At 33.1% G+C, this 20,121-nt stretch overlaps 1 protein-coding gene across 1 annotated transcript in view; it reads right to left on the bottom strand.

Moving 5' to 3' along the window:
• LOC123703014 (photoreceptor-specific nuclear receptor-like) overlaps positions 1-20,121 on the bottom strand; it is a 42,556-nt gene that overhangs the window by 13,922 nt on the left and 8,513 nt on the right. The window contains exons 3-5 of the mRNA XM_045650883.1: positions 7,265-7,393; positions 6,687-6,801; positions 1,200-1,303 (exon numbers count right to left, since the gene is read on the bottom strand). Coding sequence (XP_045506839.1) covers positions 1,200-1,303; positions 6,687-6,801; positions 7,265-7,393 — 348 coding nt within the window. The remainder of the gene's footprint in view (positions 1-1,199; positions 1,304-6,686; positions 6,802-7,264; positions 7,394-20,121) is intronic.

The raw sequence follows: 20,121 nt of genomic DNA on the forward strand, positions 1-20,121 counted from the left end.
ATAATCAATCAAATCCAGACCTAAATTCCAATCCAAGCATGAAATTTCGTTACCAATATTTGCAAACACGTCAAATTAATAAGCTTAAACAATAAAAAGCTCGGAATCGTTCCCATAAAGCCCGAAACAGGGAATAATATCAAATATGGCATCCGTCAAGTGCAGGGCTGCGTCAATTAGACCGTGAGATATTGGAGCAGACAATTGCCTAGGGTTGGCAACTTGGAGAAAAATATAATAAAAAAATTATGAGAGATTTGTGTTTTAACGTTTGGATGATGAAATTAAAAACTATTGGACTTCAAAAATTTTTTACCGAAATCTGTATTATTTCTCAATTCTCATTGATACATATTTTGTTTTCGTTTTAATCCCGGGTTATGTTGTACTTGCACCGCCCGCGCCGCGCCGCCGCGCCGTCAGAACTCAGAACGCGTGTCTCGAATTTTTTTCCGGTTTTTTGTCAATAAGTTGAACATAATCAAATACTGTTTTGTATCACCTATTTTTTTTTTCTGAAATATCAGAAATTTCAGAAATATGCAAGATATAATGTGTACTATTTCATTGAAGTATTAAAAACATAATCAAAAATTGAAAAGCAAATAATAATAATATAACAAGTATATTTTGAAGCAATTTTTTATCAAAATATTTCCAAAACTACTTATTGACAGCCCTATTCTTCTAGTATGGGGATATTTCATAGTAGCTGAACAATTAAATATCCGAGATAATTTATTGAGTGCTCGATTGTTATATTGTGACTAGAATGAGAAATGTTATTGATTTCTTACAAGAAATTTTATTATAAACCAGATAGTTTGACATCTGAAACGTAGTTTTTGCAATAAATACGGGGAACTGATTTAACTGGTTCAATCCTCTGTAAGTATTAAAATTCCTCTTCCTTAACTCAAGGTACCTAATTTATTCAATTTTGTAAAATCTATCCATGGAGATTGTAATAGTCGAAATTCAGATACAAGGTAAGGCATTAATTAGATTGGTAGATTAACTAAATCTCATTTACGCTGATAAACAAAAAATTCTGGCATTTTTTAGAATGTGTATGAAATTTCATACTGTAATAGGCTGTAGCCGTCTTCCTAATAAACCTAAAGTTGCAAAAAATCCATAGAATCACACTACATAGGTACCTACTAATTATAATACTGCCAAATCAAAAATACACTCACCATCTTTATTCATGCCCATAGCCAAGCACTTCTTTAACCTGCAAGCTTGGCATTGGTTCCTATGAGCTTTGTCAACCACGCATCGACCCGTCCCCGCTTGACATCTACGGAGAAAAATAGTACATTTTAATATTGCTTGAAAGTAATTGAATAAAGGAAAGATTGGGTGGTTTTTATGTGTGTAACTGTAGATATTTGTTTTTGCTTTGGATGAACTTTTATGTAGTACCCTCATAGGAGGCCCGTGTCTAAGCAGTGGAAACGTATATGGGCTGATGATAATGATGATGATGATGATGAACTTCGACACTTGGACCAATCGCAGTTCGTTTCATGTTTTTCATTGATCTGAGAAATAGACATGAAACGAACGACAATAAATTATAAAACTGTCAAAGCAGATAAACTGCAAACAAGGTAACTGCATGCATGGTTTTCGAGACCCTTCCTAGGATAATATGTAATAACAATTCTAGGTCTGTTAACATACAAAGGTACAAGAATTAGTATTGCCTTGAAAAAAAAAGACGACTTTCAATTTATGTAGCCACTACCACAATACGCATGATTACAACGACACTTCATACAAACATACACTCCATCTTTGCCGTCGGATAATAATATAAAAATGCATAAGTAGGTAATTGAAATTAGGTAAACCGTAAAACAGGTGACATGACCATTTGTACAAATGATAAGTACAGATATTTGTTTTACACATATAATTATATTATGATATTACCGTAACTGTTTTCCGTTCCGACTACTCAAGTATCTAATAATCTACTAGACTAAGAATAATCTAGGAGTTTGTTTGAACGCGCTAATCTCAAGAACTACTGGTCCGATTTGAAAAATTCTTTCGGTGTTGGATAGGCCATTTCACGCTAAGACAAACAGACGCGGAGCCACGCGGGTGAAACCGCGGCACGCAGCTAGTGTTCAGATATTTGCATTTTTGTGAAATATCGAGACAGCAATTTTTAATAGGATCTCTATTGATAAAATACATAGAAATATCAATTAGTTCGCAATCCTAATAAGCGAATATCTCTTCCAATTATTCAGTGATACTTCCTTGATCCTATTAAAATAGTTCCGTTCCTGTTTACTAAGCATAATTCTTACAGAGATTTCGCAGCTTCTGCAATCTCGATCCGTAAGAAATGCCTCAAAAGGAATCTATCAAAGTGAATGGCCACAATCTGTACTAATAAAGATTAAAGATATTTCATTACTCGTAAGCCGGGGTATAATAGGCTTTGGCTGGATGACATTTGTTGCAAACTAAACTATTGGAGGGCTGTAAGGGCATGTTATGTACAGGAATAAGTGTAGTGTTGTTTACTTTTGTACCTATCTAAAAGGAATTTTAGGCGTAAGTTAAAGTACTAGGTATCTATTAGGTAGAAATAATGTACTTAGGAGTTGTAGTTTGTGCGTAATACCTACAGGTACTTAAATACACAAGTTACAGTACATAAATTATTATAGAATATATAAATCTAGGTATTATAAACAGACAAATATTTTTGAAGTGAAATTTCTTTATCGGGGTTGGAAAAGAAATAAGTAAGTGTAACATTTTTTCGTTACGCGTGACATTTTTCCGTTACGCGCCATCTTTTTCTTATCTCTACCACGCGTGATTCGACGTATTTCTATAAAGTTGCATATATAGTAAATTATTTTTTGAAAAATAAGGTCATAAAGAAGTTTCACTTCTTACGTGTGTACTGTGTACACTAGTACACGCACACATTTTTTTTATTGATACGACAACAACAAGAAAGTAGAGAGACAAGAAGAAAAAGTTATACATAGCTAACGAAGAAAGAACGTTTAAAGATCTTCAATTGTTTCCCTTACTACCACTTACCACAGATAATTAAAAATGAGAATAAAATAGAAAATCATAATTCAATAATTAAAAACACATTAAAATACTGTAACGAATCAAACAGACATCTCCAATCACAACATACAAAGGGCAAAATCAATTTGTTCATAAAGAACCACATGTCACACTTATATTTAGGGGTGACTTCAATTGATAACATTAGGCGGGTGCCGAATTAATTGCAAGGGGATGAGATCCAAATGTTAAACGCTTTTTAATATATCTATCTACCCTTGTATCTATTTGAAGTATAGCGTATGATTTGCTGGTGGCAAAGATTTGAAAACATTTACCTAAAAGATGGTATTTTACGATAACGTTAAAAACCTGGGTTCGGGAGGTCAACCAAACAGTCGAACAGTAAAGGTATACATATACCTCTAGTATAGTAGAATAAAGAATTAAACTATAAGGAAGCTTTTAAACTTTTCAGAAGATACTGATTATAATAAAGATCACGAATAAATGAAGAAATTGAGTGGAAGAACATAAATTTAAAAAAGTATAGGTACTATAGATGACTGATAGACAATAATTAATGAAATGAAATGAAATGATTTATTTTGCAAGAAATGTGGAAATTTACAGATGTTACATAATTTATTGTTCAGCACAAATCGCCAATTGATTGGCATGCAAAAATTAATAGTTATGAAAAACGAATAGTTAGGTTATGGAATGTTATACGCTTCTTCAGTGGTTAATAAATTAATGTCTTGTGACTTAAACTTTTCTAATCAAGCAAGTCATTGTTAAAAAGTTAATGTGTTTCTATAAGTAGGTAATCTCTTTCATCCAAAACAACATAAACGAACACGTGACCATCTCGTCACATCATAATACTGTTTTGTTGCTGTGAATAATAGACGAACCATACATTCAACGACCTACATCTAACTGACAGTTATAGGTAACCCAGATTGTATTGTCTGATTTTACAGATTCTAATTCTAAAATATAACATATCGAATAAAACCAATCATAATTATTGTTATACAATATTGTTGATTGCTCATTTATGCATTTATTATTTATTATTCTCAAATGTTCCAGAACATCATTCTTTAAAAAAAAACCGCATTCAATTGGTCAGAACTGCACTAAATTTAAATTCGGAATTCGGAAGGCACTATAGCTATCAAATAAATATAGAATTATCAAAATCCGGTTATCCAGTCGAAAACTCTCAAGTAACAAACCCAAAAATCAATCCAAAAACCTCCTCCTTTTTTGAAGTCGGTGGAAAATGCTACAAAACGCTCCAACTCTGACCAGGGCCACAGATGCACGAAGAATTAGAAATATGCTCACAATGGCTTAAGTGGATTCGGGCCATCCCCATTGTCATAGCTGCAGTAAGGTTACAGATGTGTACCAGGTTTTTGATAGGGATTAAAAGATTTTGCGTTTTTGATAGCAAGGGGTCCGAGCACTTGATTCCGCTGTCGTTTTTGCATTGTAATTCGTATTCAAGTATGATGGAGTATCACATGTAGCGTGTAGGAAATTAAATGGTTCTACGATTAAATTATAAGTAGTTGTTTTTAGTGGATAGTCTTTTTGAATTATGTTTTTCTCATATTGATATTATACTAAATTAATAATTATTTAGTAACAGGTTCATAACCGATGTTGATTTAGTTTTCGGTATCATTTATTTTAACTGATTTTATTCTTACATAAGAAACAATACTCAAAGTCAAATATTAATTTATTCGAGGTCTAATTACCTCTTCTAGAAGTAATTTTTAATCGTCAAAACATATTTTTAACATTTACGACCGATTCGGAAAGTAGTATCTATATGGAGAAGAACCGGCAAGAAGCTCCAAAGTTGCTCTTTTAATATATCAATATGTACCTACTCGACCTTTCATTTCAACCTTCAAATAAATACAATCACATTCCTGTCCGTTCCAACTTGTCCAGTCCCAATTAGTTTCTCTTTTTCCTTATGTTATGTCATACAGAATTAAAATATTCATTAATGTTAATCTCAATTAGTCTTCACTTTACTTTATACATTCCGTATGTTTTCTATAAATGTATCTATAGGTATTTTATGTTTAACTAGCTGTGCCCCGCGTTCTAACCCGCGTGGCTCCGCTCCTGTTGGCTTAGCGTGATGATAATATATAGCCTATAGCCTTCCTAGATAACTAGGCTATCTAACACTGAAAGATTTTAAGAAATCGGACCAGTAGTTTCCGAGATTAGCAACAAATAAACAAACTGTTCAGCTTTATAATATTAGCATTAGATTTGCATCTAGATCTATAGGAATCTATATAGTTATCTTGGGATTAATAAACCTTCTTTCTTCTTCCATTTCACCATCCGCATGTTAATTAAAACTTAAACTATCAAAAACAACACAGAAGTCATTGAGGTCACAACTGTGGCATAGTTTCAGACGGATATGATTCCACTACACTTGTGTCAATATCTTATGATCAACCGAAAAAAACAAATTCAACTATTGATTTGGGCTACTGAGTCACAGGTGGTTTGTGAAATGTCAATATATGAATGACTTTTATAATTTTCAGAATTTTTCAAGCGAAGAGTGAACCGGTACCTACTAGGGAAGCGCGTACCATCTTAGACCACATCTCAGCTTTCCATCAGGCGAGATTGTTATCAAGCACTTCGTGATTGTATTCCCTATCTACAATTTTAAAAAATGTAGGATTTATAATCGATGGTATGTAATATGTAGAATGCGTTTTCGGATAGTCAGAACAAACGGAATAGGAATAGGAATAGGCAATGCATTTTCTATTAGTTACAAATCTATTTAGTAATAACAGCTATGAATAACTATACTTCATGACGTCTAAAACATAATATAGCATTTTGCCTTAACCGTTATTGATTTTAGGTAGTTAAAAACATTATCATAGAGAATGTGTTACAACAAACATCCAAAACGAAGAACAACACATTTTTAATGAAAATGCAGAAATGGGAACATCAGATTTTGAAATTGTCTGACATCGTAACAAAAGCAGTTGAACAAACAGATGTAAGTATATTTGAATAATCTATATTTGAAACAATTAACTTCGTTGATGAAATGTTTGATGATGTTATTACAAACATGAGTTCATACACCCTAAGAGCTAGCGCGCAAGAGCAACTTTTGTCTCCGCAACTATTTTGTCTCTCCCATCAACTCTATAGAAAGTTGCGTCGCTACGTGCGCGCACTTTCTTACTAGCCCATAGAGTTGATGGGAGAGACAAAATAGTTGCGGAGACAAAAGTCGCTCGTGCGCGCTACCTCTAAAACTACAGATTACTAAATAGTTACTACATCTTATATGGTAGGTATGTATAACATGAAGCAGTTTAAAAACTGCGTGAGGTTAACAATAGGAATTTTTTGTTAAATTTACATTAAGTACTTAGTAGTCAAGTACATGCTCTGAATAAAATGTGTTAAGTACCAAACCAATAACAATATTACCTGCATAAAATAAATCAGCAAGGATGCATTAAAATTCCGAATCAACATTCAACAGCCATTCAGACCCAAAAGAAATGATAAAGCCTAAAAATAATTTCAAAGATAAGTCAGATATTTACCTGTAAATAAGCTTTCTTCTAACAGACCGTTTGAAGAAGCCGCTGCATCCGTTGCAGGCGAGGATCCCATAGTGCTTGCCCGAACTAGTATCACCGCATACCACGCACACCAGACCTGATGAAAATGATGTCTAAGGTATTATAAATTCTTCCGATTTCAAAGAATTTTGATAATATGGATCAGCTAAATAATAACGTACGTACACAATACGCATGATAGATGGCAGTTGGTAAATGTTTTATTATACAAAAATGTATAATTTTAATATTTCAAGCCATTTAACATTTATGCAAATTTTCCCTCGCTTTATCTAACTTTCTTGTTCAAAAACACGGTAAACATTTTATATAGATCTAATTTACTGATGAATTTTTAATCTTACTAAATTAATAATCCCGAGATTTGAATATTAAACAGCGAACGTGGTTACGCCACATTTTAAACGACACGTCTGCAATACTTAAATGTAAGTATTACATGTTCGTGAAATCAAATATAAGGAAACATGCCTTCTTTTTCTTTCTTTAATAGCAGCTATATAATATAATAAAGTTGATCTGATGCCAACCTGTCTTACCCAAGTGGTTGGTCTTCTTACTGGGCGGGTCTGGGAGCCATGGTCTCAAGGTTGGTGGAGCGAGCGCTGCTGCGACGAGCGCGGCAGATGTTGGTGGTGACCAGCGAAGTGGTGATGTGTTCTCTTCTCCTATGAAAAGAGAATCTTTAGTTCAAACTCAAATATTTATTTATCAGATGTTTATCAGCTATACTAATATTATATAGCTGAAGAGTTTGTTTGTTTGAACGCGCTAATCTCAGAAAATACTGGTCCGATTTGAAAAATTCTTTCGGTGTTAGATAGCTCATTTATCAAGAAAGGCTAATATCATCACGCTAAGACCAACAGGAGCGGAGCCATGCGGGTGAAACCGCGGAGCGCAGCTAGTTCAATTGTACTTCTTTTAGAAGCACTTTTGAATCGTCATTACATATTTTTAACATTTACCACCGATTCGGAAAGCAGTATTCGGAGGAGAAGAAGCGGCAAATAAGATACTTTACTTAAGTACCTAATCATTAAGATAAACTCAATTTACTTATTCAATTAGACTTTTTCTTGAAACGCATTTGACTCTTCATCTAGATTTAAATAAGACATTATACTTTACAATATTGATAAAATCAACTTTATAGCAATTCAAGTCAAATCAAAGTTTAATCATGCATTTATAAACATAGAAATGCTTCAAAAGGTGTAACGATTTATTAAATACACAAATTAAAATAACTATCCTAATAACTAGCCTAAGCTACACAGAAAAAGTTGGGGATGCTACGTAGCATATTATTCATATTTTTCTGAGATTTGAGAAAGTTATTAATGTATAGGTTAAAATATGTTTAAAATTGATATAATACCCGACACATTAATAATATTAAAACTGTTACTATATTAATCTACAAATGGACCTGCTACATCAGTCCTTCATTTCTAAGCATCGATACATTTAATCTCAATAACGCTAATAAAATAACCATTGCAAATCACACCCTTTATTACTAATAGCATTTCTGTACACAATATAAAATAGGGGACCGTGAATCGACCCTTGAGAACACCCGATTTAAACGTACGCGATTTTAGCGTCTCTTCCCTTGTAATAAGGTTCATAGAACGATGTCAAAATAATTGTTTTAATGTGATGAATCAATTAAGTTATTGCTGGTCGCCACACACACGTACCCGATTAGATAATACAAGCGTTGCCCGTGACGTCGTCCGTGTGATGGAGAAATTAAACCTAAGTGCACGTTTAAAAATCACAAACAGACAGTGTTATTTTCTTTAAATCTTGCTCGTCGTATGCATGCTTGGGTTTTTTTTTAAATACGCTCTCAAATTTCAATACCCACATAAGGCCTGCCACGGAAACATGAATTTGTATTTAAAAATAATATACCTTTATGCACGTATTTAAACTTAAAAAAATATTAATTAAACTTCAAAAAAAAATATTTATACGTTCAGGAAATCAAGCATTAATCTTATCATCACTTTTCATACAAAAAAAAAAAACTTTTCTGTCCACACATTTTACCTAGTAAATAAACATAACGAACACAGTGATTGTAGTTCAATTATCGCTAACTACCCTCACTATAACTAGATTTAACACACCAGCGGACTCCGCAAGATTTCGTAATTTACAAAGGTATTTGATTTACTGCATTTATTACACGAATATTTTAATTCTTTTTTATATTTCAGATAGAGATTTTTCAATTTTATAGGTCGGATTTAATTGAAAATGAAGAAATATTCTTGGACACGCGGCTTTACCCATAAATACAAAGAAAATTCTTTGACAATTGGGAATGAGATGTTTTACTGAAGTAAAAATTAGCCAATAATACTTTCTAAGTTTTTAGCTTCCTAACTATCTAGGTATCTCCAAATACAAAAATAATTTTAAAAGCACTCCCTGGAGATGCGAAAAACATATTTGAATATGTAGGATATCAATATATTACTAGCTGCTCACCCTATCTCCTCCCTATTATTTATCGTAATTAAATTGTAAACTCTAAATTTTATACGGCAATTACATAAAATATAAAATTGATATGTAAGTAGTTTTGCAATCCGCAGAGGACAAACAACGTGCCACTAACCTCGTGCCTAATTTATTAAGCTATATATTTTACTAGCTGCTCCGCGCGGTTTCACCCCCGTGGCTCCCCTCTTGTTACCCGTAGCGTGATGAAATATAGCCTATAACCTTCCTCGATAAATGGGCTATCTAACACCGAAAGAATTTTTCAAATCGGACCAGTAGTTCCCGAGATTAGTGCGTTCAAACAAACAAACAAACAAACTCTTCAGCTTTATAATATTAGTATAGATATTAAGATTAGTACCTAAGGATACAAATTATAAACCTACCTACAGTATATGGAAGATGACGATAAAAGCATATAATATTATGTACTTATTATGTAGTTAAATATTACTATATGTAATATTGACATGATTATACCTGAAAGCGCAACTATGGAGATTCTTGCCAGTTCTTCTTCATAGATACTACTTTTCAAATCGGTGGTAAATGTTAAAAAATGTTATGATCTCTCAAAAGTGATTTTATTAGAAGTCTAATTGAAGAAATAAATATTTGAGTTTGAGTTTGAGTATACGCCCCAAATATCTATACATACTTACATATGTAGACTTTGTTTTATACTATGTAGACTTTGTTTTATACTTTGTAGACTTTGCTTTATACTATGTAATATGTATGTATTTAAAGCGGTTTGTAATATTAGTAATAGGAGCGCATCGCCAACAAACTGCTCTACAGTTTGGCGAAAATTTGTAAAAGCAAAGATTTTTATATATCAATAAATAAATTAAAAAAAAAATACATACCTACTAATAAAAGGCAAAAGATAAAGCTAGCAGTTATGATGTATCGCACGTCGCGATACAATATCGATTTTGTCCGACCGCGTCCGATCTCTGGACAAGGTATAGACTATAGATAGGTCAATGTGTGGAAAATTAGAATTAAAGGAATCTCGCCTTTTTGTTAAATAGTAATAAAGTAGAAAATGTATTGATTGTTCCATTAATACGAAAATAAATTATTGTAACTGAACTTATTTTTGAAATCAGTCGCTTTATGATTGTAACTGAAAATATATAAAGACATTTTATTGTATCTATTGGTATCTATAAATATTGAAAAGTGTAAAATAAATACAGTTTATATTTTGATCACTTAGGGACAAATAGCGTTATTTACTTTATATACATTTTGGTATCTCATGTAGGTAACTAAAGATAAACGCATCCCTAAAAACGTAGGTACGTACGTACTTTTATTTATTTATTTATTTTAATTAGGCACACCAACAATAAATACATTTGACATTGATATAATTAACATTATTAATTAATTAATATTATGTACTTTTTCAATAAAAGGTGTACACAGCATTTATAAATTAAATAGAATTATTTATGAACATAACAGATAATTAATTACATTACAATATAAATATTTATTTTTTATTAGTGTTATCTATAATTAAGTATTTATAAAATTATTATTAATCGTTTTACAAATTATTATTAATCAAGCAATTAATAATTTTATGTTTGTATTGTGCAAGAGATCCAAAGAATATATCAAGGTCCGGTATAGAAGTGACAAATTGGTTATATGCTGCACACATACGAGGCAATGGTGCTTGACGTACTAAATTAGTTCGGCTCACTGGTAAATCAAAGAGATTACTAATCGGTTTTCTGGGTAAATTAGACGGGATTCGAAAAGTGATACCAGAAACAATATCCTCACAGATAGTTAAACCATTTACACAGTTAAAAAGAAATACCAAGTCGTGTAATTTACGGCGATCTCTTAACGTCATCATTTTGAAGTAATGTAAGCGCTCAGCATACGGACAACGATGTGAGATACCTGGGGAGGTAAAAGCCAAATGCCTAGTGAACGATCGCTGTATGGATTCTATGCGCTGCGAGTGCACGGCGTGATGGGGATTCCACACAACACATGCAAACTCGAGGTGACTCCGTACGAGTGCATTATATAAGGCAATTTTTGTTGATGCTTTAAAGGATGTAGCATTTCTTTTAATAAACCCAGTCATCCTTGCAGCTTTCTTAATTATTATATCAAGATGAGATGTAAGTTTGAGTTTACTATCCAAAGTTACACCCAGGTCGACAATTTCATGCTGGTGAAGAAGAGGAACATTGTCGATACTGTAAGTCGTATTAAATGGTACTTTTTTCCTTGTAAATCGAATGAATGAACACTTATTAGAGTTAATTATCATATTATTATTTTTACACCACTGACCTATATTGTCTAAATCATTCTGGATAGCAGCTACATCCGCCAAGCTGTTTACAGTTTTGTAAATTTTTAGGTCATCAGCGAAAAGTGCATAACTGCAGTGTTTGATAGAGTCACAGATGTCATTGATGTAAGCAACGAACAGAAGTGGACCCAGATGAGATCCCTGGGGAACACCAGATGTAGCAGTAAACACTTTAGATCTGAAACCTTTTACAACAACTTCTTGATTCCTTTTATACAAGTAAGATGCAATCCATTGTAAAATAGGACCCGATATACCATAGTTTTTTAATTTTGTGATTAAAGTCAGATGATCCACCTTGTCAAATGCGCTACTGAAGTCTGTGTAGACTACGTCCATTTGGTTACCGATGTCCATCACATGCGTCAGGTCAGACAAAAACTTAACAAGGTTAGTTTGCACTGAGTGACCCTTCCTAAAGCCATGTTGATGTGGAGTTATAAATTTATCTAAATATCGAGTCAAAACTGGACAAATCAACGATTCAAACACCTTTGATAAAGAAGATAAGATAGTTATGGGCCTGTAATTACTGACTGCACCTAGATCGCCTTTCTTGTGTACGGGCACAATTATAGAGGTTTTCCAATATTCAGGAAATATACCTTGTTTAAGTGACTCATTAATAATTATAGCGAGAGGGGAGGCAATTGCGACAGCGGCGCGTTTAAGAAATACAGGAGGAATTTGATCTGCACCAGCACCCTTATTTATATCAAGTTGTTTCAACTTGAGAAGAACCTCTTTTTTTGATACAATAACCTTTGCACAAGAATCCCAAGCGGCTTCTCTAAACTTTACTACAACTTCTTCTACTTTCAAGGAAAAATATCGTAACTATCAATTTTTATGAACAAAAAGGTGCTTAGACATTTAACGTTTCAAAAGAAACCGGGTGGGAATTAATCAGGGCGGGCGGCTTGAGGGTACGTCAAAAGAAAACCAAATAAAACGGCAAGCGACAAAGTTTCCTGACTGTGGCGCGGACAAGGAAAACTGTGGAGCGGATGAAACTGTACGGGAACTGTGTTGAAATGTAAGAAAAGCTTTTCGTTGGAAACATTTCACTTGAAAAACACAAATTATTTTGTAACATTATTTATTGTAGGTATATGCAGTTTCAATTCGTTCAACTGTGTGATTCACAGTAACGCAGAGCGTTGATACCTATACGTCATTGATATACACCTAATGTAAAAATCATGATATCTAATATATAAAAATCAATGCCACTTTTCGTTGTAATTCCATAACTCGAGAACGGCTGAACCGATTTCGATAATTCTTTTTTTATTATATTCCTTGAAGTACGAGGATGGTTCTTATGTAGAGAAAACGTTAATATGTACCACGGGCGAAGCCGGGGCGGACCGCTAGTACGGTATATAATTTACTATAAACGCATCCATTATCAATACAGAATAAGGCGAAAGGTTTAAAAATACGTTCCGACAATTTACCGAGTTGATTATGGGTAATATTATATTTTACTCGTTGCAATGTTTATAATTAAAGCATTCTTTTCTTATATAACAATCACTACAGTTCTTAAACCACACGACTATTATTGTATCATAACATTGAACCGCGACTCCACAGTTTTCCCTGTCTGAGTGCCTCTCTGTAGTTCTGTACAAACATTGATTTATCTTGATACAGGGATTTACTTCGCTCTCTGCGCGACTTCCAATTTCGCAAACTGTACTTTTTATGTCTCAGACAATTTTCTTTTATGTCCCTTGCCGAGTATTGCGTACATAAAAATATATTGTATATAAGATGTGGTATTTAGCTGTCGTGCGAATGTATGTTTTACCGGGTTTAAGAGGGGAGGTTAATGATTTCATATTATTTAAGTTAAGGGAAATAGCATGGTTGTTGAAAAATGATCAGAGTAATGTAGCTTATGTTATGTAGCATATAATATACCTACAGTTTAGACATAGAGATAATATGTAGGTACTACGTACTACGGTAGTTTAGATATGTAATTAATTTTGTGTACAATGTACCTACTTGACCTATATTAGCACTTTAATTCTTTTTTTTTTAATTTAATGTTGTTATTTTGTTACCTTTATGTTTTAAAATGTAACCTGCAGCATTTTTTTAACCTCATTTCGCTTAGTCATTTCTTCTATCCGATTTGAAAAATTATTTTAGTGTTGAATAGCCTCTTAAATTTATCGAGGAAGCCTATGGGCAGGTTTTATTAGGTATATCATCACGATTCACGCTAATAAAAATGAGAGCGTAGATCGGAGCAATACGGGTAAAACCGCGAGGCACGGCTAGTACCTACCTAATTAATATTTAATAGGTAATTCAAACTTCGAAGCCTGTTTTCTGTGTGAATAATTTAAAATTTCAGACATTGTTCTACCATCAAGCACAGACTAGATACCTACCTACCTTCTTATAGTAAAGTTATTTTAAACAACTTGGTTTGGTTCATGGAATGGTTATTATGTTTTGCCTAGTACCTATTTATGAAACACTTTTTTCTCAAATAATTAGATATACATACCTACCTAATAATATTATGGATGTATAGGTAGAGGGACATTACCCCTATAATATCTTGTAGGTATTTAAAATATTAAGATCCCACAAGGCAATGTCACGCAATGTTCTCAATTCTTGTTCATTTCTTTCAGAGAATGTATCGCTTGCTTCTTCCAAAATGAACTGTATAAAGAATAGGCAGTTATAACTTATAAGTACTTAAAATCAGATAATATAATAGGTAAGTAAACTTCATAACAAAATGAAATTACAATCAACATCAAATCATAACCTACAAAGAGCTTATGAGCTGAATTATTCGGAGCGCGATCGCATAATTCGAATTTAGAACATGAAAATGGAACTTGTCTATTGGCTATTTTGTATTCAAAACATTCGCTGACAGGGGAAGTGGCAAATCATGGAGTGGCTGAAAATCAGTCGAATAGACCCCGTGTTACTGGCTGCCGTGGGCTGAATACTGATGCGTTGTCTATGGTAAAAGTGAATAATGGCTGGCTGTCAATTGATTTTTTTTCTTTTCTTTTTTTTTGACAAGGCTGTGTTCTTTTTTTTTTTTTGAAGGAAAGAAGGTTGGTTATGTTTAGGTTGATGATAATTGATTTGGTTTGATAGTTCTTTCGAACGCAGCTTAAACGGTTCTTTAAAACAATTTAGCAATGGGTCATTTCTGTAATCTGTTCCTTTATATGTATGGTTTTTGTGCCTTTACAGAAACTATATTATTATAACTACCAAATTAGTAGGTAATTACCGTACTAGTTAGCAATTAGTAAAGTGATTGATTAGGTAGGTACGCTAAGTAGCCTGAAGTAGGTAGGCAATCTTTAATTTATACTAATACCATAAAGAAAGATTTGTATGAGGGTATGTTTGTAACGAATTGACTCAAAAAGTACTACCATGATTTGAATAAAAGTAGTTTATATACTTATACCTAACTCTAGGTAATCTAGTATACCTATCTGTAAAATAGGTTTTGCATCAGAATAACACATGAGCCTAGAAATACTTGATTTTGCCCGCAGGTGAAACTGGTGATACCTATAGGTAGTAGGTGCCTAAGTTATTAGATACTTACAAAAATAATTAAGTATTAGGTTTTTTTTCTTTAACAGGTATGAAACAACAATCACACATGCGGGTGGCAAATGCCAGTTAGGACTGTACACACATAGTCATACATAGTTTTAAGAATTTATCTAAGAGATTTAACCCCTTATTGCATGAATTATTAAGGAGATGAAATAAAAATTATTTTTTTGCAAAAAAGTGTTTATTAGACCTTACATTATGAGATCAAATTGAAAAAAAAAATTATTTACTTATATTATAGAAAATATATAACGGCGCCATATATGGACTCGTATGCAGTGTTTGTTGTATTTTTTCTGTCATATATGGCTTCGTATGCAATTAGAAAAAAGTAACTAATTAATAAAATAAAAACATATTCCGGATTAATTTCACACACACGGTTGCTAAGCCCCAAACTAAACTTAAGCTTGTATCCTGAATGCTTAGTCAACTGATATGCTACATATACTTTACATAAATCCTATCCTACTTATATTATAAATTCGAAAGTTTGTGAGGGTGGATGTATGTGTATGTGTTTGTTTGTTACTGTTTCACGCAAATACTACTGAACCGACTTCTATGAAATTTAGCACACATAATATAGAGGGTAACTTGGACTAACACATAGGATAGGTTTTATCCCGAAAATCCCACGGGAACGGGAACTATGCGGGGTTTTCTTTGAAAACGCGGGCGAGGCCGCGGGCGAAATGTTAGTACTTTATATGGATACCTAAATAACACCCAGAATCACAGCCAACTTATACTTCGTGAAATTGCTTAAAACAATTACGTTTGTCATTATAACATAAAAACACGTTATATTTTTCACATAACGTGAAGGAACGAAATTGGAACAATATAGGCATAGCTGACGGGCGTTCTTCTTCCAAATTCGGTAATGACTAATCCCATCAGACCGTACAGAATCAAAGTGAAAATCTAGATGTCCTGCAGGAGTTTTTCGTAGCTTTTTTGCGGTAATTGGCGAGTCAGAAATACTGAGGAGACTCCAGAGATGCCGATGTTTCTAAGTTTTTGAGAGACGACCACGTCTTTTGGTAATAAGAGCTTTCCCTGACTTTCGCATTTGCTCTGAAACGGCTAATTAAAAATCATACAGTGGCATATAGCATGAGTCTGTATTTATTGATGATGATATAATATTTACATGCTTAGCATAGTGAGATAAAAGTGTCTAGGATCGATACTGGAACAATCAGTGAAAGTATCCTTGAATGCTGTGCTTGAATGCATACCCAGCCACATATGACATAATATATTTTGGACGGAATGCATACGAAGCCAAATATGACAGATTTGGAAAAGTACAAAAAAACATGATTAAAGCAAAAAAAACAACCTAACCAAATGTTTTACCTTATTTTAGAAAGACTAAAGAATGAAGAAATATTTTTTTTCATGGCTTTACTCACCTTTTTGATATTGAAATCTTAATTTGAAAATCACGGTTTTTTCCGCGCACCCAAACCGTCGCACGCCCTAGACTAAATCTATAATATATCTGATGGATAATATTTACACTGTATAAATTAATTACATTCCAATTCTCGATGAAATGCTGTTTAAGATGTAAGGTAGTTTTTTTAGATATTGTTTATAGTTAGCCTATAAAAAATTCATAAACTTCGTCGTCCATATATGGCTCTGTATGCGGTAAGGGGTTAAAAATGTATTTATTTTAGGTATTTTTACGTAATCAGCGTATGAAAAACTAAAAGTTCCATTTAGCATCCGACGGCGGAACGGCCTGTACCAATAACATAGGTACATAATCGAATATCAAATGTTAATAATTTTTTATGTTTATCATAGACTATATAGTTTAGATCATATGAATAAACTGTATATCTTATTCTTAGCAGTAGGTACCTATACCACAAGCTATGCTATTCTCATAGGTACCTATCGAAAAATAATAACAAGAACGTTATTAAAAAACTATAAAAATAGCATTTTCCTACAGCCTCATTCTAATTTCTAGCAATTCGTTGGACTTACAATTACCTACTTATTGCTAACTGCTTGGAATCTTATTACTTAGGTACTTAGGTAGTACCTAACATAAAAGTTAACTATTTTTTTTTATTAATTTTAATACTAGGTACGGTTTCTACTATCATGTTAGGTATATCCAAAGATAAAATCACACTTAGGTAGGTGTTGGCAACCAGCGTGAGTTTTACATAATATCTATTAGGTAGATAGGGTAAACTTGCATAATTCGTACCTGCGCTTAAATCGTACCTCGTCTATATCTCGGCTTGGGTAATAGTTACCAGCGCCTCTGGTGGCATAAAATGTCAATAATAGTCGGCCCTATTGCCATGTGACAAATAAATACCTGTTACGTTGCTCCCGACTAAAATATTTATCAAGTAAGTTTTTTCTTACTTTTTGAGTAATTTTTTCGCACACTTCACAAGAACTGTCTTCCAAGTATACCGTTCATAAGTTGTTTAACTGTTTATTTTATATTTATGCGTATATTTGTGAATATATTTCACATAGTAAAGCCGGCTTGTTCGTTGACAGTTTTTTTTGCGGCAAATTTGAAATTCTTTTGATACTTGTGCCTATTTCGTACTCGCAGCAACTTCTTAAAACGTACCTGTACGAACGAACGAAAACACCTCAAAAAGGAAACAAGAAAAAGAAACAAGAACAAGATGAAAATGACAGTTGGTATTGCAAAATATGTCAAGAAGACGTTAAAGAAAACATGATTAAATGCGGTAATTGTGAAGTATGGGTACCTACCCATACTTCACAATTACCTACATGAGCTATGTGCAGGGACAACTAAAAAAACAAAATGTTATTACTGCGATGACTGTCAGGATTTGGCAAAGACCATCCGCTGTATTAAGGCGCTGCCCTGAGCAAGCATTTCATTCCACTCACACATACACGCCGCGCCACAGCTGCAGCCCGACGCCATACGCGAATCATTACGAACGGGCCTCGGCCGGTAGTGTCGGTACACAGGCGTTCACGCACACATGCGTACGTTTTTGGTTTGGGAATAAGAATTTGCGATTTACACGAAATCTATTGATTGGACTAAAAAAATAACACAGTATTATATTAGTATGTTGCTTGTAGAATTATTTGCCGAAAAAACAGAATGATTGCATGTAGTTTAGTATGGTTTTTAAGCATCAAAAGATTTTTTTAGAGGTACCTTTGAGATTTTTTTCTATCGAGTAAAATAAGTTGTATTGTGTTTTCAACACACTATCGAACTAGTTTATCTCCTGAAGAATATCATATATTTATCTGAGATTTTTTACTGCAGTTAATCATATACTTTAAAGCATTATAATTTAGCAGCAAACTCGCGTTTTGCTCTACTAGTCACCTTAATAAGAATTAATCTAGGTACATTAAAATTAAGAAAAAGAGGAGAAGATTATTAAGATTGTGATTTTTAAGACTGTAAACCAATGATAGGATCTCAAAGTACGATTTAAGAATATACTAGTACGATTTAAGATGAATGGTCTTAAATCGTACTTTTTTTAAGTTTTTGAAAATTGTTTATTTCTCAGAAGTTTATAAGATATATGTTATTTTTTGTTGAAATACTAATAGAACATTAGTGAAATTATAATTACTTAATATAAATAACTGTGTATCATTGTTCATTTCCAAAATTTTTGAGGTTCTCCTTAAGTGGTACGAATTAGGCAAGTTTCCCCTACTAGATATTATTGGTATAAATTAAAAAAATTATAAAAGGAACAATAAATATAAGGCATACAATATAAATAATATTGTATGCCTTATATTTAATATAAATAATATTGTATGCCTTATATTTATTGTTCCTTTTATAATTTTTTATTAAAGAATAACAACTGTCTACAGTAAGATATTTTAAACAAATAATAAATGTACTGACTTGTAATCCTCCCATCCTGATGTTCCTGCGTTAATTGCAAAGGTGTTTGAGCGACTTCCATTTTAGTAATCACAGAATTATCACTCAAAAGTTCATTTATTAATTGTTTTAATTAGGTACAACACATCACAGTCTTTATAATTCAAATGTATTAATATTTAAATCAATTAAGCATTAATAACAATATCTATTAGTGCAGTTAAACAACGAGCTTTTTATGAATAATATCAATTACAAATATATTTATTTACTACTAAATTTACACAATAATCAGAATTAAATACGCCGTGTCTACAAATCAATGAGCCGCAGTCCAATTTAAAAAAAAACATCTAGACAAATAATTTCGAATTACGCGGTTACTTTTGACGTTCGGCCTGACAGCGTTTCGCGCGCCCGCCGCGGCTGCCGTCACACTTTTGACGTGCGTTCACTCCGCTCGTTTGACGGTCTGAGGCGTGGCAGCCCCGCCCCGTTGCTTTGGGGCCCAGGGGGGTTTGGGTCAGCTGTTAAACGCCCGTTTTAAGCTTTAATTTGTGGCATTACGCTGTTGCGTCCCGCCATTTAGAATAATGACGTCGATTTTACGGGAACGGTTTTCCGATTGCGATTGCGTTCCGTTATTTAATTGTGTTGTTTAATTGATTCTGATAATTGGGAAGTTTAAATGGATGGCTGTGACGATGTTCTTTTTCTAGCTGTTCTGTAGTTTGTAATTTTATTATGCACTAAAAATAATTGACACAGCTTTAGATAAAATATTGAAAGATAACTAAGATGGTCACTGAAATTCGTACCTACCTATAAGTAGGTAGATATTAAAATACTCTGTAGGTACCTAGACGCAAAAGGACATAAATTATACAGTAGGTACCTAGGTATTGTGACCACTACCTAACCAACGAATAATAAAAGTCTTCGTAATAGGTACCTATCTTCGGTAGGTAGCTAACTATTATTTATGTAATGAAGATTTTATCTCAATGGGGATTGAG

The sequence above is a fragment of the Colias croceus genome, chromosome 25 (genome assembly GCF_905220415.1).
Source record: "Colias croceus chromosome 25, ilColCroc2.1".
Classification (NCBI taxonomy): Eukaryota; Metazoa; Arthropoda; class Insecta; order Lepidoptera; family Pieridae; genus Colias; species Colias croceus.